General features: G+C 42.9%; 1 protein-coding gene across 15 annotated transcripts in view; it reads left to right on the plus strand.

Annotated features, from left to right (window-relative positions):
* Positions 1 to 19,996, plus strand: part of UNC80 (unc-80 homolog, NALCN channel complex subunit) — a 120,939-nt gene that overhangs the window by 63,491 nt on the left and 37,452 nt on the right. For 13 of the 15 annotated variants that reach the window (XM_050339282.1, XM_050339276.1, XM_050339278.1 and 10 more), the window contains 15 exons: positions 1,943 to 2,050; positions 2,765 to 2,903; positions 6,285 to 6,466; positions 6,817 to 6,948; positions 7,418 to 7,604; positions 8,565 to 8,696; positions 9,207 to 9,350; positions 10,643 to 10,743; positions 12,212 to 12,298; positions 13,076 to 13,259; positions 13,864 to 13,958; positions 14,864 to 14,953; positions 15,359 to 15,460; positions 16,946 to 17,126; positions 18,024 to 18,292. In XM_050339282.1, coding sequence (XP_050195239.1) covers positions 1,943 to 2,050; positions 2,765 to 2,903; positions 6,285 to 6,466; positions 6,817 to 6,948; positions 7,418 to 7,604; positions 8,565 to 8,696; positions 9,207 to 9,350; positions 10,643 to 10,743; positions 12,212 to 12,298; positions 13,076 to 13,259; positions 13,864 to 13,958; positions 14,864 to 14,953; positions 15,359 to 15,460; positions 16,946 to 17,126; positions 18,024 to 18,292 — 2,133 coding nt within the window. The remainder of the gene's footprint in view (positions 1 to 1,942; positions 2,051 to 2,764; positions 2,904 to 6,284; positions 6,467 to 6,816; positions 6,949 to 7,417; positions 7,605 to 8,564; positions 8,697 to 9,206; positions 9,351 to 10,642; positions 10,744 to 12,211; positions 12,299 to 13,075; positions 13,260 to 13,863; positions 13,959 to 14,863; positions 14,954 to 15,358; positions 15,461 to 16,945; positions 17,127 to 18,023; positions 18,293 to 19,996) is intronic. The other 2 variants (XM_050339277.1, XM_050339286.1) reach the window with 1 other exon arrangement.

The raw sequence follows: 19,996 nt of genomic DNA on the forward strand, positions 1-19,996 counted from the left end.
TGCTAAACATAGCTTTACTGTAAAAAAAACCCCAGCTATTAAGTCATTTAACATTATGGAAGGAATGTAATCTGTATTGATTGGAGAGAATCTTAGTTGTTGATGAGGTAGTTTAAAAGCTTTAACACCTGACTTTAATTTAATGTTCTTTTATAACCTCTACTTATCATCCCGTGGAGTCCAGTCTTTTTTTTTTTTTATGCCTTTTGTCATCTGTTAGTAAGAATCACTCTTGAAATTCTTGCTAACATCTCATGTAATCTCTTTTAGATCTGAGGTTTCAGGGTTGTTCCAAGAATTGTATGCATTGGTCTTTAATGTTAGAGTCTCTTTAGTGATGCACTTTTAATGACCAGTTCAGCAGGAACCATTATGCCTTTTTAGCCATGTAAGTGGCGCCTCTAACTGCAGTGGAAATACATTTCTGCTTTCAGGAAAGTGCCCACTCAAGCACCAACTTCATCATGTCAACAGTTTAACCACAGCAGGCAAACTGCAGTCATTCTGAATACTTGCAATGGCAGAGTCATTCAACTACTTTGCAGTAACACTGAAAACAAAAGAATCATGAAATTCTCATGAAGGTTTCAGTTGGAGGAGACTGTCATCCCTGGAAGGAGGAGACAAATTCATAAGGTTTCCTCATCAATTAGCAGATTGCTTATTTCCTGACAAATTAGAAAATGGAAGGGTGTCTGTATGGAAGAAAGCACAGAGCAGGTGAAACAGCAGCTAATGTTTCTGCTTTCCTGAAAACTGGAACCCTCATATATTTCCTCTGGCATAGAAAAGTAATGTACCACTTAGTTATTTAAAAAGACACAGTCCTTTCCTCTACAGAAGGCATGCTGGGGAGGAGCAGCTGGCAGTGTTCATGGAAGATAGCAAAAGAACACTGTGTGCTGTTTCATCTCCAGCTTTGAATAGCAAGATAGAGATACACATTTCATCATCCATGAAATCATCAAAGCCTTTAAGCAAGCAAAAAAATAGTTTGGGAGACAGTAGGGTTTCCTACCAACACATGCACTGTTTGTACAGACCTCCTTGCGGGAGAGCAATTGATAATTTTTTATTTTGATAATCCTCCCTACCATGAAGACATGGAGGTGCTGGAGCATGTTCAGAGAAGGGCAATGGAGCTGGAGAAGGGTTGGGAGCACAAGTCTGATGAGGAGTGGCTGAGGGAGCTGGGGGGCTCAGCCTGGAGAAAAGGAGGCTCAGGGGAGACCTCATTCTCTACCACTCCCTGACAGGAGGTTGTAGTGAGGTGGGCATCGGCCTCTTCTTCCAGGTGACAAGTGACAGGATGAGAAGAAATGGCCTCAAGTTGCACCAGGGGATGCTTAAGTTGGATATTAGAAAACATTTCTTCTCCAAAAGGGTTGTCAAGCAGTGGAACAGGCTGCCCAGGGAAGTAGTGGAGTTGCCATTCTGGTAGTTAACAGACACATAGATGTGGCCCTGAGGGACCTGGTTTAGTGGGGGGATTGGCAGTTCTGAGTTAATGGTAGGACTCGATGATTTAGAGGTCATTTTCAACCTCAGTGATTCTATGAGAGGAATCATTGTTATGCACACTAAACACTTCCATTGGTAATATTTTGCAGGGGAAGTTTAGACTGTTTGCCTCTAACCTGCTTAACTAAAATACATGTGTGTGCTACCTGTGAAGATTACACAGACAACATTCACATTCTTCATTTGATTTACTGGCTTCTGCCTTAACTTTTTATTGCGAAAACATTGTTAAAAAGAGAAGAATTTTGGATATGTTGTCTCAGGGATACTAGGTCTGTTGCCAGCAAAGAAGAGGGCTTTGTGCTGCAGCTCTGGCACCAGATGGCTTTCGGTGTACGGAAATTCCTCCTGTACCTGATCTCCTTTTCCACATTTTGGGAAATCTAAATGTGAACTCCACTTTCTTTTTGTTTCCTTCCAGTGCTCAGACAAGTCGTGCTTGAGAACTCCTTCTCTAAAAAAGAGGGTGATTGATATCAACTTGGAAGGGAAGAAGGACTCTGGAATGCTAAAATACATCAGGCACCAGGTACTGACTAGGCCATATGATAGTTAGGTAAGCTGATACTTAGATGTCAGGTTAGACTGCAACAATAGGGAAAATATATATAGATCTCCCAGCCCATGAGAAGACCTGTTCCTGAATATCAGTCAGTTCTGATACGTGTTTTCCCCATCTGAGAAAGGCTAAATTTAAGCCTCTTAAGGTAACATGGTCAAAGAATCCTTTAAACATTTAACTTCATTAAATCAGAGTCTGCATCTCTGTCTTTCCACAGGGGCATGTGCATCAAAGCTGGGTATAGAAAAAATAAATATTTTAAAAAATGTAGAAAATCCACAATTGTGTTTAAATACAAACTGTCCATTTACAGCAATAGTTTCCTTTGCTCTTACTTGTTCAGTGTCCCTGAAGAAGCAACAGGTTTTTATGGATCTGTAGCACTGTTTGTGCACCAGACAGTGGTGAATTGCGAAAGTTTGGCTTTCCTTTTGTTCCCTTTATTGGAATTTTGGTGATGTGAGGGACAAACAAAAGGCTCTATGAACTAGGCTGCAAACATTGCTCTTTCAGTGTAGCCAAAAGGAATGTTCTTTTATGGAGCATTATCTGAAATGGCTGAACTTAGAGGTAATTGGTGGATAATCTACAGACCAAAACCAGGGTAAAATTCCTGCCTGTGTTGTTCCCTGTGGATGGTTTGCACAGTTCAGCCCTAAGGCATGGTTCTGTTTGTTGCAGGTGATGAGCCTCTCCCCTGCACCTTTGTCACTGCTAATCAAGGCAGCCCCTATTCTCACAGAAGAGATGTATGGGGACATCCAGCCAGCAGCATGGGAGCTCCTGCTCAGTGTGGATGAGCACATGGCTGGAGCAGCAGGTAAGAGAACAAAACCATTTAGGATGGCTGCCCTGGCTGCACAGCTTGCAGCAGATCACAGGACCTTGCAAGGCAGCTTTGCACTGGAGCAATCTGGATGCCACCAGGGTTTCCTGAGGTCTGTTTTGGTTTTCATTGGCCTTCATGTGATTTTGTGCTCTGGACAAAAGAGATGGCCGGAAGGACCAGGAGGGCAATCTCTCTGAACACCTGGTTGTGGTGGATCTTTAGAAAGCATCAAAATCAGCATCTGCATTCAGCATCTGGGTTTCTAGGCAGAGGAAACACAGTGATTCAATCTGTCCAGAGTTTACTAAAGTATTCTGTATGCTTCCTGATGGAAATTGTTAGTATCAGTTCAGGGCAGATACGAGAACTGAGACAGGGAATGAGAGTGGACCCATCATATCTCCTCTGCTGTGCTGAAAGGAAAATTCTTACGTTGCATGGAGACAGCAGCATTGCTCAGTAAGTAGTCTAATGGTACAGTACTTATCTAAATTTTCCTTTTCCACTGGGTTTTGAATTGTGCAGATGATGTTTGCTGATGATGCATAGTTGAGAGGCATCTTTAAGACAGGAGATGATTGGGACATCATATACCTGTAAGAGTGTTACCTTGAAAAAGAAACGTGAGACACTGGGTTCCTGTAATAATTATTAGCTTGGACCAACTCTAGTGTTTGTGTGTGTGTGTGTGTGTGTGGTGGGGAAGGGATAGGTTGAATTTCACTAAGGTGAGGTAACAGGTACAGGAGTACCTCAGCCCCTGCTACTCTACTGGGCCCCCCCAGAGCTGCTGTCAGTCAAAGGCAGCCTGGCAGCACACCCACACCACCCCCGTGGAGCCCCTAGCCCAGCCTCAGGTCGGCTGACACAGTTGGAGCACCACCCCTCACCCCGCTCCAGAGCCCCAGAGTAGCCAGTGGGCTGGAAGTGCCACCTGGGAGGGGTGGCCACAGGGAGATGGAGCAGATAAAACCAAGCACATGGTCTCCACATGTTCAAACCCTTCCATGTGGGTGTTGGACTCTCACAGGACTCTGGTGGTAGCTATAATTTTCTATTTTTTTCTCTCTCTTTTTTGGGTAACTTGGGCCCAGATAGGCTAGATTTTGCTGGATTTTTGAAGTTGTATGTGATAGCATGTGCTAAGTCAATGCTTGGTGGAATGCTTTATTTTGGTTGAATGTTACCCTTTAAACTTTTGTCAAGTACTCTTATTTCCTAAAGTTTACTGCCAGAAGTACCCTCTGAGAAAATGTGTGCAGCTTTTCTCCTATGCACTCTCTCTTAAGGTGTTAAAAGAACCGAGGGCTCTTCTAAAAATTCAGCAGGCAAATTTTTGGAGCCTTGTATATTTTTAAAGTAAAACTCCTTTGGTGAGCTCTTAGCTCAAGACTTGGGGTCTTGCACCAGGGATGAAATTTATTACTATAAAGTGTAAGGTTATGTTGTTGCAAAGTAGTAATAAGAATTTTTCTCTCGTGAGCTTGGATCTTTTCCCATGGAAATTTACTACTTTCAGAATATATCCCTTGGCCAGAAAAGGACTGACCAAACAATCAGCTGTGGAACAATAAACACAGTCAGATTGTGTCAGAAGAGGTATTTCATTAGAGGTTCAAGAGTATTAATGCTGCTGTAAGGCAAAATGTACAATTACCTAGAACACAGCACTTCCATGTATGATTCTAGTCACTGAAGAAAGACATCTACATGGGGCAGGTGCAATGAAAGGCTGCTAGGACAGCAGGAAGAATAAAGAGTCCATATAGTGAGGATATTTATTTAATCAATACTGTTCCTTTCCATGACCACAGCAGACCAGACAGGGAGAAAGCATATTTAAGCCATGATAGCATAAAGATGAGAATTAACTTTTTAGGACCTCTTTCACCTTGAAAACAGAATACTTCTCACCACCAGAAAAGAAAGCAAATGCCCTTTGGTTTAGGAGTTTGTGAAGGGGATTAGATGATGTGACCCAGGAGGTCTTTTCTAGTCTTATTGTTCTGTCCAAACACCCATAATCAGTGTGTGCAAATGGCAGATGTTGAGAAATAATGAGTTGCAGTCTTAGAAACTGTGAACATCCCTCACACACAATACACAGTTTACTTAAAGCACAAATTTAATTAATCAAATTTGTTTGTATGCCGATTTCCTGTAACTTTCAAATTCTGCCTTTATCCTCCCCCAGTATGCAAGGAAATGGCTTAAATTTTGCCTCCTTCCACAGATCTGTGCACCTAAGGGGACCATCCCAGGTGTTCTTACACTGAAAATTAAATACAGGCATTTTTATCAAAAGCTGCAAGAGTTTTGAAGTGCTCCTCAGACATCGCTCCCCTTTTCATCACATTTCAATCCAGTTCACAGTCCCTCAGCTGACAGTGAATTCTGCCCTGAAGTCCGTTTTTTGACTACACATCTCATGTTCTCCAGGCTTCTCTCATTTTCCATCTACTCCACCAGTGCACTTCTTCAGCCCACAGTTCTTCCCTGTGCTCTCCCCTTCCCCTTTGCCTTTCCCAGGCCAGTTGTGCAGACAGGAAGAAAAAAGGAGCAAAATGAAGAGGTCCTTTTAAACCCAGTGATTCTATGATTCTAATAAAAAATTTTCATGGCTGACAGGGAATGGGGATGCTGCTCTTCCAAAACAACCTCTGACATACATCTTTCTCCTGTTCCTGAATGGAGGATTAAAATCAACTTGAGGGTCTGTCGTAGCCTTTTTTAGTAGAGAATTATTTCAGCCCAAGCATAACTTGAAAGCAGCGAGATAAAAAGAACCCCCGTGTTAATGTACCACAGCACCATCTGCTGACCTCTCCCAGGGCTCTGTTTCTTGGTTGCTTCAGCATAAACTCACACTTTTACATCAGTGCTACTAAGACTTGGCCTAATTACACTGGAAAGACCAGAGAACAGAAAGTTCTCCGAGCTGGTGAAACTGGAAGGTCACCACCAAGTTATGGCAGCACTGGGAGCAATGCAAGGCAGGACCTGGGCAGTCAGAGAGCAGCCCTGTTTTCCTGCAGCATTCAGGTTGCCTCCTGTCAGCACAGAGATGCTTTTAAACCAGTCATGAGTGAAATTTTTAGTGAGAAGACCAAAGGCGTATTTTGTTTTAAAAACAGGTTTTCCAGAAGAATTTACAAGCTTCACGTGTCGTGCTTTGTGGGTCCAAAAGGTGGAATCACACATGCTTGGTTTGATGAAGCTGCACGGTTTTCTCTAGGCCTGCTAGACCAGTGATCTCATTTTTGGAGTCAAGATTGGGTTTGTTTCGGTGGGGATTTGTAGAGCTGCGATTTCTCCTTGACAAATAAACACGTTATTAAGAAAACCAGATGATCAGATATTCTGTCCCTGCAGCTGCCATGTTCCTGCTGTGTGCTGTGAAAGTGCCAGAGGCCGTTTCTGACATGCTGATGTCCGAATTTCATCACCCGGAAACAGTGCAAAGACTGAATGCCATTCTCAAATTTCACACTCTCTGGAGGTTTAGATATCAAGTGTGGCCAAGGATGGAAGAGGGAGCACAGCAGATCTTTAAGGTAAATAAGGCACAGGAAGCACAATGGTGACCATTTACAGCTTGCCATGTGGGATAGATATGTAATGACACACTGCTATGAAATTGCCTGAAACTGCTTAGAGAAAAAAAATGGCTGTGTAAGTCTCACTAGTGGGGGAGGTGATGTGTAGAACTCCTGTATAAAATGAGGAAAGTATAATATCAGAGGAAGAAATGTATGTCATACATGGTGTTATGGTCCAGTGAGATATGGAGGTGGGAAAAATTTGCAGAGTCAATTAATGTCTTGAGTACTTGTGCTCATGTTTAATTAACAGCACTGAGAGTAATAGTCTGCTTTAACAAAACGTCTTTCTTGTTTTTATTTAGATCCCTCCTCCAAGCATAAACTTCACTCTGCCTTCTCCCGTGCTGGGTATGCCATCTGTGCCAATGTTTGATCCTCCGTGGGTCCCTCAGTGCAGTGGGAGTGTGCAAGATCCTATCAATGAAGATCAGTCGGTAAGCAGACATCATAAAAGTAAGCACTGTTTTTTCTCTGTAGCAGGACTGGGGAAGTGAAGCCAAAAGATGTGGACCAAACTCTGAGATTGGCTTTCCCATCTGGAAAAAAAATCTAGTATAGTCTGTGTAGTGTACACAGAATTTTCTGCATGGTCATAAGGCTTTTCTCTTTGTTCACTGAGGTACTGTAGTGCACCTCTTATCCCTGTGACAGACAGTAACTCAGATCTTAGGAGCACACAGCTGTTCTTTCTCCAAGAGAAATTTGGTTCAGCAGAACTCCCTGACAGACCATTGTAGACATATTTTCAAGAAGAGTCTACTGCTGAATCTGTTCAGCTGGCACTAGTCTAATTTGTATTTAGAAGCTGAATTGTTAAATGTCAGAGATCTCTGTTAGAAAATCAGGGTGTGTGCATCTTCACTAACAGCTTCAGGCTGTGTTTCTTTCTTTTCTTCCCAACAGAAGTCATTTTCAGCCCGAGCTGTGTCGCGTTCCCATCAGCGAGCAGAGCACATCCTGAAGAATCTGCAGCAGGAGGAAGAGAAGAAGCGCCTGGGCCGGGAAGCCAGTCTCATCACTGCCATCCCCATCACTCAGGAGGCCTGCTACGAGCCATCCTGCACGCCCAGCTCAGAGCAGGAAGAAGAAGGTGTGCTCTGGGGCCAGGAACTGGCTGCCAGGAACCTGAGAGCACTTCTCTCCAACACAGCGCCGCTCGGGGGGTGGTGTCCAGAAACACTGATTGTTAGTACTGGAGAGGTCACAACTGCATCCACTTACTGAAGAGTCCAAATCATTGGGAAAAAGTGTATTTAAAAATTAGTGCAAGAAGAACAGAGAACCTTGGACATATTGAGTGCTCACTGTGTGATGAAGCCACCCATCTTTTGTGGAACTTGCCAGAATGTAGCATCTCAAAGCTCCCAGTATCATGTGGGATTTAACAGAATGAGAATACGCAACACTAGAAATGAAATACGTCCTTCCTAACTTTAACTCTTAAAGAATTAAAGGGTGAGAGATACTTTGGCAGTATCTTAGGATATGCTGAATTGCCCCTGGAGTTCTCTATCTTTATGGTGACTAGCAGGGAAGCCCAGAGTACCAGATCAACCTCAGTACCAAACTTTCAGACAGCCAAAGTTACATGGCATGAGTCATGAAAAGCTTAGTCTTTGGGTGAGGATTTTTACTGGTCCAGTCTAACAGAGCACACAGACTTCATTGAAGGCATTCCAACATATGTGCCATTAGGTGAGTTCAGTGATGTTCAGATCTAAGCATACAAAAGAAGTCTGTGAGTAGAAATCCCAGTTCTCAGAAACAACTAAGCAATCTTGATGGTTAACAGGGAGTGGATGAAAAGAAGTATAGAGCTGATTCAGTTACAGTGTGATGCACCAAAGCACCGAACACTCTTACAGAACAATGGTTTCCAAAGCATGAACAAATTATCTGACTGATCTTTGTAGATGTGAAGTTGTGCCTCTTGAGTGTTACCTGACTTGAATTCTCAGTGATTTGATTTGGTTGTAAGTGCTGTGCTTCAGAAAGTCTCCTCAAGTCTGTGAGTTGGATCTGGACTGACATTTCCTATTCTCTTTGTCAGTAGAAGAAGTTGCCAACCTGGCCTCCCGCCGTCTCTCTGTGAGTCCTTCCTGCACCTCCAGTACATCTCACAGGAACTACTCCTTCCGCCGTGGCTCTGTCTGGTCCGTGCGGTCTGCAGTCAGTGCAGAAGGTGAGCTGACTTCACTTTGGAGTATTTTCTTCTAGGATTTCATTCACTGGAAGCCTTTCCTGTTGACCCATAAAGCTGTGGCATTTCCTGTTGCCAAATTCGTTTCCAAGCTTGAGCCACTTTATAATAAATTACTGCCCTGCATTACTTTATTCACTGCTGCTGTCACATTGTCTTTCCTTACCTCTCATGTTCAGTTTGGAGAGTAGTGCCACAGTGAACCCTCTAGCTGAAAAATGGTAATGAAAAGGCATTTCATCAGAAAGAACTGGTTGCCCACAAGAAAAGAACTGTAAATTGAAAAATTCTATATTTACAATGAAAATTCTTGATGAAGAAGTGGGCTGGAGGTTCAGTTTCTTCTTGGAGATAGCAGTAAACCTGTTGTGCTTGCACAGTGATCAGACAGCCTGTAATTTTGAACTGTTTGTACAGCCCCTAACATAAATGTTTATATAACCTGCCTGGATAGTACCACTAACTCCCCTTCTACTCTTCTTATTGCTCCAGATGAAGAACACACTACTGAACACACCCCAAATCATCATGTGCCCCAACCACCTCAGGCTGTGTTTCCAGCATGCATCTGTGCAGCAGTGCTCCCCATTGTCCACTTGATGGAAGATGGAGAAGTCCGGGAGGATGGAGTAGCTGGTACTGACTTAGATTAAACTTCAAGGGAGAAGTGTGGCAGAACCTCTTTGAAAGCTATTTGAAAGTAGATTTACAACAGAAGTGTGATTTTGTAAGGTGTCTCCTTTTTTTTCCTCCATGATTTGCGTTTGGCTTTGAGGGGTTTTTCATCTTTTGGGGCCCCCAATTCAAGAAAAATATTCAGAAGCTGAAAATGGTTTAGTGAGGGGGATACCAGGATGGTAAGAGGTGTAATATAGGTGTTCTGTGAGGAGTGACTAGAGAAGCTGGGCTTATTTGGTGTGATGCAAAGGAAACAAAAAGTTAGAGGAACACTAACTTAGAGGTTACAGCTTGGGAAGTTCAGGTTAGAAGTTAGGAAAGAACTTCATAACCAGGAGCACAGTACAGTTTCTGTTGATTCTCCATACCGAGGGGTTATCGAGCCTGGCTAGTCAAAGCCATGATGACAGTTCTGCTGCAAGAAGGGCTTGGACTACAGACATCCAGAGGTCTTTTCACACAAGCCTTTCTTTGTTCTATGACAAATGGAAAGCCACCTATACACAGCTTGAATATATTGGCTATGGTCTGGGATGCATTTGTAAATTAATAGTGCATTTTTCTGTATTTGTTTCTCTCAAATGTTTACAGATGGACTGTTGCCCTTCCTTCCTTTCTCATCACTCATCATGTCAGCTAATTGTGCATTTAACTTTCTGTTAAATTTTCTATTCAGTTTTGGTGGGGGCACTCAGCCACCTAAATAATGCATGTGTCATTTTGTGATTGGGAGCCACATATTGAAAAAAAATAACAGATAATTCTCTGTTGTTAAGCTTCACAGGATTGCCATTAACAGCACTTCTGGGAATTGATCATCAACACAGTTCCCTGCTAACTATCTAATACTGTTCACCAATGCCAGATAAAATCACTTAAAAAATCACCATAAAAATTATATGCATGAACAAAAGAGTACATGAATTTGTTTTTCAGTTGCTGGATTTTATCCATCTGGAGTTATGAAACCAAATAGTTATTTCTTTATTATTCATTGACTACAGGGGTGAAGTGCGTCCTGTTGTTTCAGGAGTTAGGGAAGGTTCAAATATTAGACCTGATTAGATTATTATTACTGAGGTGACTGAACCATTGACCAGGAATCCTGGTGCATCAAAGAGGCTCCTGCGTGTTTCAGTACAAAACATGGCAACTGTGGCAGAAGATTAGGAACATTTGCATCTAAGTGTACCAGTTCAAGGCTTTTCCAAGGGAGGTGGTTCTGACCTTGTTTCCTTTCTCTCTCACAGTAAGTGCTGTAGCTCAGCAGGTCCTGTGGAACTGCTTAATTGAAGACCCCTCTACAGTTCTGCGCCATTTCCTTGAGAAGCTCACGATCAGCAATCGACAGGTATGTTCTTCCTCTCCCCAGGGGCTGTAAGAATTGCTTAGGGCAGGGGAGCACAATTGCAAGCAGAACCAATCTGTGGGCATCACTAGAGAAGAACATTTGCTATTATAAAGTAGCATGTCATCATTTGGCCTCATTCTTTGTCCACGGATGTAAATGGGACACAGCTGATTTATCACCACTAAGAATCTGACTTGCTTTAAGCCAAGCTTTGAACAGGTGCTTAGTGAAGCACAACCCTTTTGTCCAACTAAATATTGACTCCACCCACGCCACTCTTTTTGGCTTTCCCTAAAAGGTGGGTGTGGCCTTGTCTCTCCCTGTTTTATTAGACCACTTCTCTAATGGTGCATGGTTAAGCTTTGTAGATAAAAGTCATACAGGTTCTGAGTGGATGGAAGGCAGCAAGATTCTCCCTATCACTTCCTCAACTGCACACTTGGTGTATGATGTCAGTAATATCACTGCCCTCATCTTTCAAGCCACCACCTAAGAAATGACTACAGAATGAATATTAAACCTGAGAAAGGTCAGGCCCTTTGGTTCTTTGAGCAAGCAGGTTTCAGTGGCCTCGCCATTCCTGAGACTTCTCAGCTGTAATCTGCAAACCTTTTATTTAAGTTCAGAGGATCACCTTTGTTTCACAGAATGGTTTGGGTTGGAAGGGACCTTAAAGATCAACTTGTTCCAAGCCCCCTGCCAGTAGGTTCCCTGAACCTACTACACCAGGTTGCTCCAAGCCCTATCCAACCTGGCTTTACTCACTTCCAGGGATGGGGTATCTCGGGCAAAGGGGATGGTTGGTAAGAACTTTTAAGAAGGAAGCTGTGCACTGTTTAGCCTCAGAGGCCTCTGAGTTATCATGGTCTGCTGTTTTGCTGTCTCTTCACAGGTTCTGTACCATCAGTACAGAACACAGGGAACAGGTGTGTTTCCTTGGAAGCTATCACCAGATGTATCATTGGCATGGGTTTTCCTATGCATATCCATGCCCATAGCTCAAATCTGCTGTGGATGAGGACGAGGGCCATAGAAGATGTTTACAGTACCATCTACCTGTCCCTAGCTGACAATGAGATTCTGTCCCCTCTACAACCCCTTACCATCACAGGAAATGGATTAATCTACAGTTAAGACTGGCAACCTCTGAAGGAAGGGCAGTTTGATTCTGCCCACACCTCCTACTCAGCAGTCACAGCTATTGAGCTGAACTGGATTCCACAGATCATCATCAGAGGGATTATCACAGGGAGAGGAGTGCAGAATCAGAATGCTACAGTCAATACAAATTGCCAGCAGGAAGTACTGAGCCTTATTTTGCAATATATGGGACCAGTCATGTAATTCTAATTCATGCCCTGAGAGACAGAGTATGGAAAAATGGGAAGAAACAAAACCAGAAAGGACGAAAGGGAGAAATCCGTTCTCCTTTTTTGATGAAAAGAAACAAAATTTTCTTTTCTTCCAGGATGAGCTGATGTATATGTTAAGGAAGCTCTTGCTGAACATTGGAGACTTTCCTGCCCAGACATCTCATATCCTCTTTAACTACTTGGTGAGCAGCTTGTGGGTCCCCTGTGCAGCCCAGAATCTCTCCTCTGCCTGCGTGTGTGCTAAAAAGTTAATGTCACAATCTGCAAGGAAATAAATGCACTTAAGCTTTCCCATATAGCTCATATCTGCTTCTTGCTGTGGGTGCAAGTCACCAGGCTTACACCAGCCTTTCAGTCCTTCTGGGGAGAGGAAAAAGAATCTGTAATGTGTAATTAAACCCCTTAAGCAATTTGTCCTGGATTTTTATGAACAGACAGTGAGTTGTTGACGAATAGAAGGATCCCAGAAACCTTTAATTATTTCACTTAATTTTCATTCAGGAAGTGTGTTGCTCTTAGAGAGTCCTGCTGAAGCAAACCTAGCAGCTTCTTTTGAGATTGTGGACAGTGCATTTGCTGCAGTTAAGAGATGAAGCAGACAAAATGTATGCCACTCCAGGGAGCCTTCTGTTGTTTCTGAGGTGTCTACATGGCAGCACACCAGAGCAGAAAGCATAGGAGGTCTCTTACTGCAGAGGTTCTCCCTTTTCCTCATCTACCATGGCTTTTAAGGCTGTGCTGCAAGAGTGCTTTTTGCCCCCAACATGCACCCTCCCTAGAAAAAGAAAGAACAGTACAGGCAGATTGCTCTTTAGCACAAACTTTCAGGATATGTTTAATAAGTTTAACCCTCTGAGTGAAGAAAGGTAGAACAATATTCTTATTCTGTGTTTATACAATGCTCTGCACAGTTAAAAGAGTATGTACAACCTGTTATTCCTCTTACTTACTGCATGCAGGTAGGACTGATCATGTACTTTGTACGGACTCCCTGTGAGTGGGGCATGGATGCCATTTCTGCCACACTTACCTTCCTTTGGGAAGTGGTGGGTTATGTTGAAGGACTCTTCTTCAAGGACCTGAAACAGACTATGAAGAAGGAGCAATGTGAAGTGAAGCTGCTAGTGACTGCCTCGATGCCAGGTAGAGGTCTTTGAATCTCCTTCACTTCCAAGTTCATGACCCACTCTAACAAAAAGGAGATCCACCAGAACTGGATCAGTAAAAGGCCCGTTAAAAATGGCTGCATATTGTAAGTCAGTTTTCCTTGAGCTGAGTATTCAGTCAGTAAATTCTAGTGCTAATTCCTTGAGATTCAGAAAGCCACTTTAAAAACTCTAAAAGAAGTAAACAGAAAGTGAATTAGAACAGTGTTTTCAACCCAGAGCTTCGTGCCAGTTGGGCTGTGAAAGGCTGTCAGGACAATCACTGTAACACTGTACCATTCAGACTTTGGCCATCACAAATCAGGCAAGAAAAACAGATTTGACCTTTCAGGTTTGTTCCTCCCTCAGAGTGACAGTTGCTGCTAAAGCCAGCTCATCCTTTAAGAACAGATCAATTTCTGATTAACTGTGGAAGTGTGAGACTATGCTAACACTGCCTAATACATTCCAGACAGGACTGGCATGGTCTGTCTGCCTGCCCAGGAATGAATTTTACCTATCACTTTTCCTCCATGGGCAGCCTCCTGAAATTGAGTTAATTAAAGAGGCCAGGGAGAACTCAACTCCCTTTCTTCCTTTAGGCACAAAAACCCTTGTTGTGCACGGGCAGAATGAGTGTGACATCCCAACGCAGTTACCAGTCCACGAGGACACACAGTTTGAGGCTCTTCTGAAGGTAGGAGTGAGTTTTTGAACTGGACAAGCTGCTCAGTAGTACATTTACCTGCCATACCTGTATGCCAGCAATCCATTCTGCCTGATCGTCCTGTTCCAGTGTTGGGGAGGGAAGTTCTGCTCACAGGAATTTCTGTCTCCCTGTAGGGGAGTTTGGCTGCAAGAAAAAGGATCCCATATGAAGGTATAATAGAAATGCTCTGAGCCCACAGCCAAAATGCTATAAATGCAACTACATTTGAAGATACTGCAGCTTGTTGGGTATTTGCCCTATACCTTCAATAAATACATAGATTTTTTTAATGTTTGGTTTTATCAACACTAAAGACAACGGAACAATCAAGATCAGAGCAAATGTGATGGTTCAGTAGCCACACTGACATCCTGGGATCCAGGAAATGTGAGGTGGTCACTTTCCCTTTCTACCAAAAAAACTTCCTGGATGGCTTTAACTGAGCCCCATTGGAAACAGATTTGTAAAATCCTTCAGTTTGTTGAACTGTGTTAAATTTTAATGGGAATCAAATCTCAGTGATTTGAAGGATCAGAACTTCAGTGTCTTTGCATTTCACCTATCCCTAAAGCTTGATAAATACCCAGTAGTGAAATGGAAGCTGCAATACCCATGTGGCTCACAGAGTCTTCATATGTTCAATATAAAGACATCAAACTAAGTAACATCAGTTTTCAGGACTGTGATACCAGCATGCCTTGATTATCACAAACATATTCAGGTACTTTATGATTAAAAACCAGAAATTAAAAAACAGAACAGTGTACAAGCCTGACTGAGGCATGCAGGTTTGTGCCTTTTTATGTTATTAGATGAATATTCTTTTGAGTGTGGTGGTCTTTGTACAGGACAACTAAAAAGTAACACGATGTTTTGATTTCTTCTTTTTTCAGGAGTGTTTGGAGTTTTTTAACATACCTGAAACTCAGTCTTCTCATTATTTTTTAATGGATAAGCGTTGGAATCTCATTCATTACAACAAGGTAAAGCAAAGATCAGGTCCAGATGACTTTGTTGTTTCCATCTTGTCCCTCTTTAAATATCAGGGTTATCTAAAGAGAAAACAAGCAGCCCATAAACAGACAGAGTTCTGTCCTGTGAGCACCACATTTTGGGTATTCAGTTGTGTGTGGGGGGTGAAAGACTGGAATTTGACAGAAGAGGGAAGAGGCAGAGGAGGAGTCCCTTGCTCTTAAGTCATTAATGTCTAGTTTGCATAGAAAAGAGCAAATTTCTCTTCTGTTTATGCTCTTCCATGATGCCTGACACTGTCTGAAAGCCCCTGCCCTTCAGAAAGGGCTAAAGGGCTTTTTATTCTGTTCTGTTCTGTTGAGTGATGCCATTATGATTACCTTTGTTTAAAATACACTTTTTTCCTTTCCTGGCAGACCTACGTCCGTGACATTTATCCTTTCCGTAGGTCTGTTTCTCCCCAGCTCAACCTGGTGCAGATGCATCCAGAAAAGGGTCAAGAGCTCATTCAGAAGCAGGTATTCTTATTGTGCATCAAACACCTTTGCCCATAAACAAACCCTGTAAATAAACTCTTCTTTTCCCTTTAAAGGCCTTCACTCATGCTGCATGTAGATCGAGAACTTTGCTCTAGCTGCATCTGCAGAGGATGGTAATAAGCAGGAAATAAAAAAGGGGATGGGGAAATAAGGTTACACATTATGCATTTGTGTTTAACAGTTGTATTGTTCTGGTGAAAAAAACAGTTATTGTAGTTTAGCTGTTACCCTAGCAATGTGAGTGTAGGAAAATATCATCAGGAGTAGTTATAAAAAGCAGCTATAAAGCTGCTTGAGAGCTCCTAGCTGCTAAAATAATGGAAAACATAGTTAATGCTGTCTCATATGTGTATAGCATGGAATAGGGAAATATTTCATGTGCTGCATCTGCCAGTAGAAAGCCTATAAAAATCTGAAATTACTTGGGATCATTTTGTTTACTTCTGTAACAGAAATTACTCTCACTCTGGTTCTAGGGCATGTGTCCCAGAAATGAATAAAGTTTGATACATCCTGCACTGATCCAAAAAGATTTAAATGGCCTGTCCAGTTTTGTCAGGGTATTATTTAGCTTTCCACATTTTTCTGTTTAGAATACTTAGAGGTCGAAATATTTGTAACGTAAAACTTGCACCAACCATCTAGCAGCCTCTCGGTAATCATGCAGGGTGTTGCTGGCAAACATCCAGCTTCAGCAAAGAAAGCAGCTCTGTAGCCACTGCCCACAGAGCAGCAATCCATGGAAAAGTACTTTCTTTATTGTTGACTGATTGAGCACCCAATTCTGAGCTGCACTTCAGAGCAAGGTCACAGCAAGGCAAGACATGTGAAGCTGGGCTTTGTCACCTGTTAAGCCACATGCTTCCATGTTTTGGCTTCTTCCCAGTAGCTAACAGCTGCCTCAAAACTGCTTCCAAAGGCAGTTGCTTCTACTACAAAGCATCACTCTGCCTCATGGCTACTTTTGAAATCAAAATAGGCTAGTCCTACCAGTCACCAGTTCAAAGGAGGCTGGTAGAATGGAACTCGGTTTCCCAGCTGGTGTAAACCAGAAGCGATCGCCTCAAATCAAGAAGGACTTTGGTCCAGTTTAAGACCTTGCAGAAAGCAACTGCAGCCAGACGGCTTTCAGTTTGGAGTTGGTTTGCCTCTGACCACACTGGAGCTCACACTGGCAAAGTTTACATAAATCTACAGAAGATCACATGGCAAAGTGTTTGACAGTCACTCGGGGTCCTCCAAAAGGCTGAGATAGAAAATGTTGTTAGAAACTTTTTTACAAACACGATCCATCTTTGCAGAGCTGGGCTGGAGAACAGTGGTCACACAAATTCTAGCCAAAGGCTGCAGCACTAGCCCTGTGAATTTCAGCAGGATCCTCTGGGCCACAAGAGGAATCAAACATAGGGTAAAGAGCTTTTTGATCAGACTGATTCAGATCCTGGTCTCTTTTTTTTCTGTAAGGTGTTCACCCGCAAGCTGGAAGAGGTGGGGCGAGTGTTGTTCCTGATATCCCTGACGCAGAAAATCCCTACTGCCCACAAGCAGTCCCACGTGTCGATGCTCCAGGAGGATCTCCTCCGCCTGCCTTCATTTCCCCGCAGTGCCATTGACGCCGAGTTCTCGCTCTTCAGTGATCCCCAAGGTACGGCCCTTTGTCTTTCTCTGGGGCTCTACAAGGCTGAGAAGGTTTCGGTGAGTTACTTCATTTGCCCACAGGCTTGCAACATTACTGAAAGCTGATAAATCTCTTCCTGGGGACAGCAGAGCAGCAGGAAGGGCTTCACTGTTAGAGGCCTCCAGACAAAGCTCCTTTCTTTAGACACAAATGAGAATAATTTAATTACGTATTGAAATTATGCATGATCCTACAGCTGCACTGCTATGTCCAGTATCATAATTGCTCCTAAAAAGGATTTCTTGGAGCCCTTTGCCATGTAGTTTGAGGAAGCAATGGGCTTCCAGTGAAGACTGGGCAAATTCTGCAGCTGGGATGTAGAAACTGCCTACTTTTTAGAAACTTTGCTCTTAAGGACTTGAGGATTAAACAGGCCTCTGTTGCAGGATGGAAAGCATTGGCAAGTTCTGTAACAGGCCCTAAAGGCACTTGATTTCAGAAGCATTATTGTAACTCTGCACAGATGTTGTAACTCTGCATAGTCCTGTCATGTGTGGGACACCTGAAGGATAAAAATTGAGCATAAATCCACACGGCTATTCAGGTTGCATGAGGCAGATGATGCACATACAAGCTCACATCTTTCACTTTTTAAGAGGAGAATTTCCAGCCAGCAGAGAGCAGATTTAACAAGCTGTGTGAGATTCGTTATTCTCTGTCTTCACGTTGGTGCTTTCAGTCAAGGTTTGTTCAAGCCCTCTGGGCACTAACAAGGGTACAGGATGGGTGGGATCATTTTTAAAAGGCAGAACAATGGTCGCTGTTGTGGGACGGTTCTTTGGAGAGGCCTTTTGGCCTCTGGGAATGTGACGAGGCTGGCTGTGGTGGACAGAGTTGATCGCTGTCGCCTCTTTTCCCCCACAGCTGGGAAAGAGCTCTTTGGTCTGGACACTCTTCAGAAAAGCTTGTGGATTAAGCTGCTGGAGGAGATGTTTCTTGGCATGCCCAGCGAGTTCCCCTGGGGGGATGAGATCATGCTGTTCCTGAACGTCTTCAACGGTGCCCTGATCCTGCACCCCGAGGACAGTGCCTTGCTGAGGCAGTACGCTGCCACCGTCATCAACACAGCCGTGCACTTCAACCACCTCTTCTCCCTCAGCGGGTACCAGTGGGTGCTGCCCAGCATGCTGCAGGTGAGCCACTCCCAGGAACACTACGAGGGAATGCTCCTGGGCAAGCACTGTGCCACACTGACGGAGAGCAGGCTTAGGTTAGAAATGAGGAAGCTCCCCTGGGAGGGTGGTGAGGCACAACTTGGCCAGGGAAGCTGTGGGTGACCCATCCCTGGAAAAACTCAAGGCCAGGTTGGACAGGACTTGGAATGACCTGGGCTAGTGAAGGGTGTCCCTGCTCATGGCAGTGGGGTGCAACTAGGTGATCTTTAAGGCCACTTCCAACCCAAACCATCCTGGGATTCTATGATGGAACTGACACTTAATGGGGAAATTTAAATCTGCTGAGTCCTGGTGAGAGCACAGATTGTGCAGGCCCCAAGAAAGCAGCAGATCAGGGTGGGATGGCCCAAATTAGTGTTCCCTTTTCTTCTTGAGTAAATGACTACATTTTATATTCTTGTTTATGTTAAGTAAATGAATATCCATTTCCCTTACTCTGTACTGCCACACAGAAATGTGAAATTTCTGGACAATTTTTGGACCTTGGGTCTCCCTCGGTGGTTTTTCCTCCACGGAATTTGGGGAATAGTTGAAATATATAAGTTTGCTACTTGCTGATTGAAACAAAATTATATTCACTTTTTAATTATGAAAATCTGTGTGTTGTCTTTTCCTGTGAATGATGACAAATACTGGAAGTGTTAGAGGTGGAGCTTCTCTTTGCTTTGAGGTGTACAATAGGACTTTTTTCCCATTAACTTTTGAGAAAAATCAGCTACTGAAAATAAAAGTTTAAAAATCAGTTGTTTTACAGAAAGAAAGGATTATTTCTGTAGGGCTCGAAGACAGTATCTAGAGATTTAGTGTTATAATACAAATACAGAAAAAAACTATCCTTTCTGTAAAAGAAGCATCCCTATAAATATATTCATTTTAACATAGTTAACAGAGCACAGTAATTAGGACCAGTGATTACTTTAGCTATCTAAACAAACTCTTTAGTAACTGGAAACTCTAATATCATGCCTTACATAGTTAGATAAGTATGAATTGGATCCAGGTTGGCAGTGCATGGGTTTATTCATTAGAAACAAGACATTTGGAAATAAAATAGCTTAATAACATAATTTGAAGTACTTGGCAGTAATGTCCTGTGAAGGTGTCTCACTTCCTTTTCACTTCATATTGAGAGAAATTAGCTTGTAATTTTTTTCTGTCCTCCCCCCAGTTATTATCAACTACTGAATGAATAAAATACCCCTCTTGGGATATAAAAAAAGCAATTCCAAAATAAATCCCAAGTGTTGCTGAGCTTTTCTGGTTTTGCAGTCCCTCACTTCTCTGCTTCAGGCACCCAAGATGAGGTGGTTTGTAGTCAATTCTTCTACCACTTTTGGGCTTGATCCAGCTATTAACAGCTTAGCTCCTGATGCACACATGCATATACCCCCACAGGCCTCTTTTTGAGGCAGGTTTTCCCACCTTCTTTGGTGAAGTGTATATACAGATAATTATTTCCCTTTTCTAAGATAAATGAGATATTTCTGGTGTCCTCATAACCATTCTAGAGGCTTCTGGTTGTATAAAAGCCATGTTAACTCAGCCTACCGGGTTACTGAGCAGTAAATACATTTCTGCAGAGGTCTCACACTAACAATTTTTCAGAAACCTTCAAAAGCCCTGGGCAGTAATGTGAATTTTGCACTACCCTAAAATCTCAGT

Source organism: Myiozetetes cayanensis, unplaced genomic scaffold (genome assembly GCF_022539395.1).
Source record: "Myiozetetes cayanensis isolate MyiCay16 unplaced genomic scaffold, myiCay2020 scf9, whole genome shotgun sequence".
In the NCBI taxonomy this organism is placed as follows: domain Eukaryota; kingdom Metazoa; phylum Chordata; class Aves; order Passeriformes; family Tyrannidae; genus Myiozetetes; species Myiozetetes cayanensis.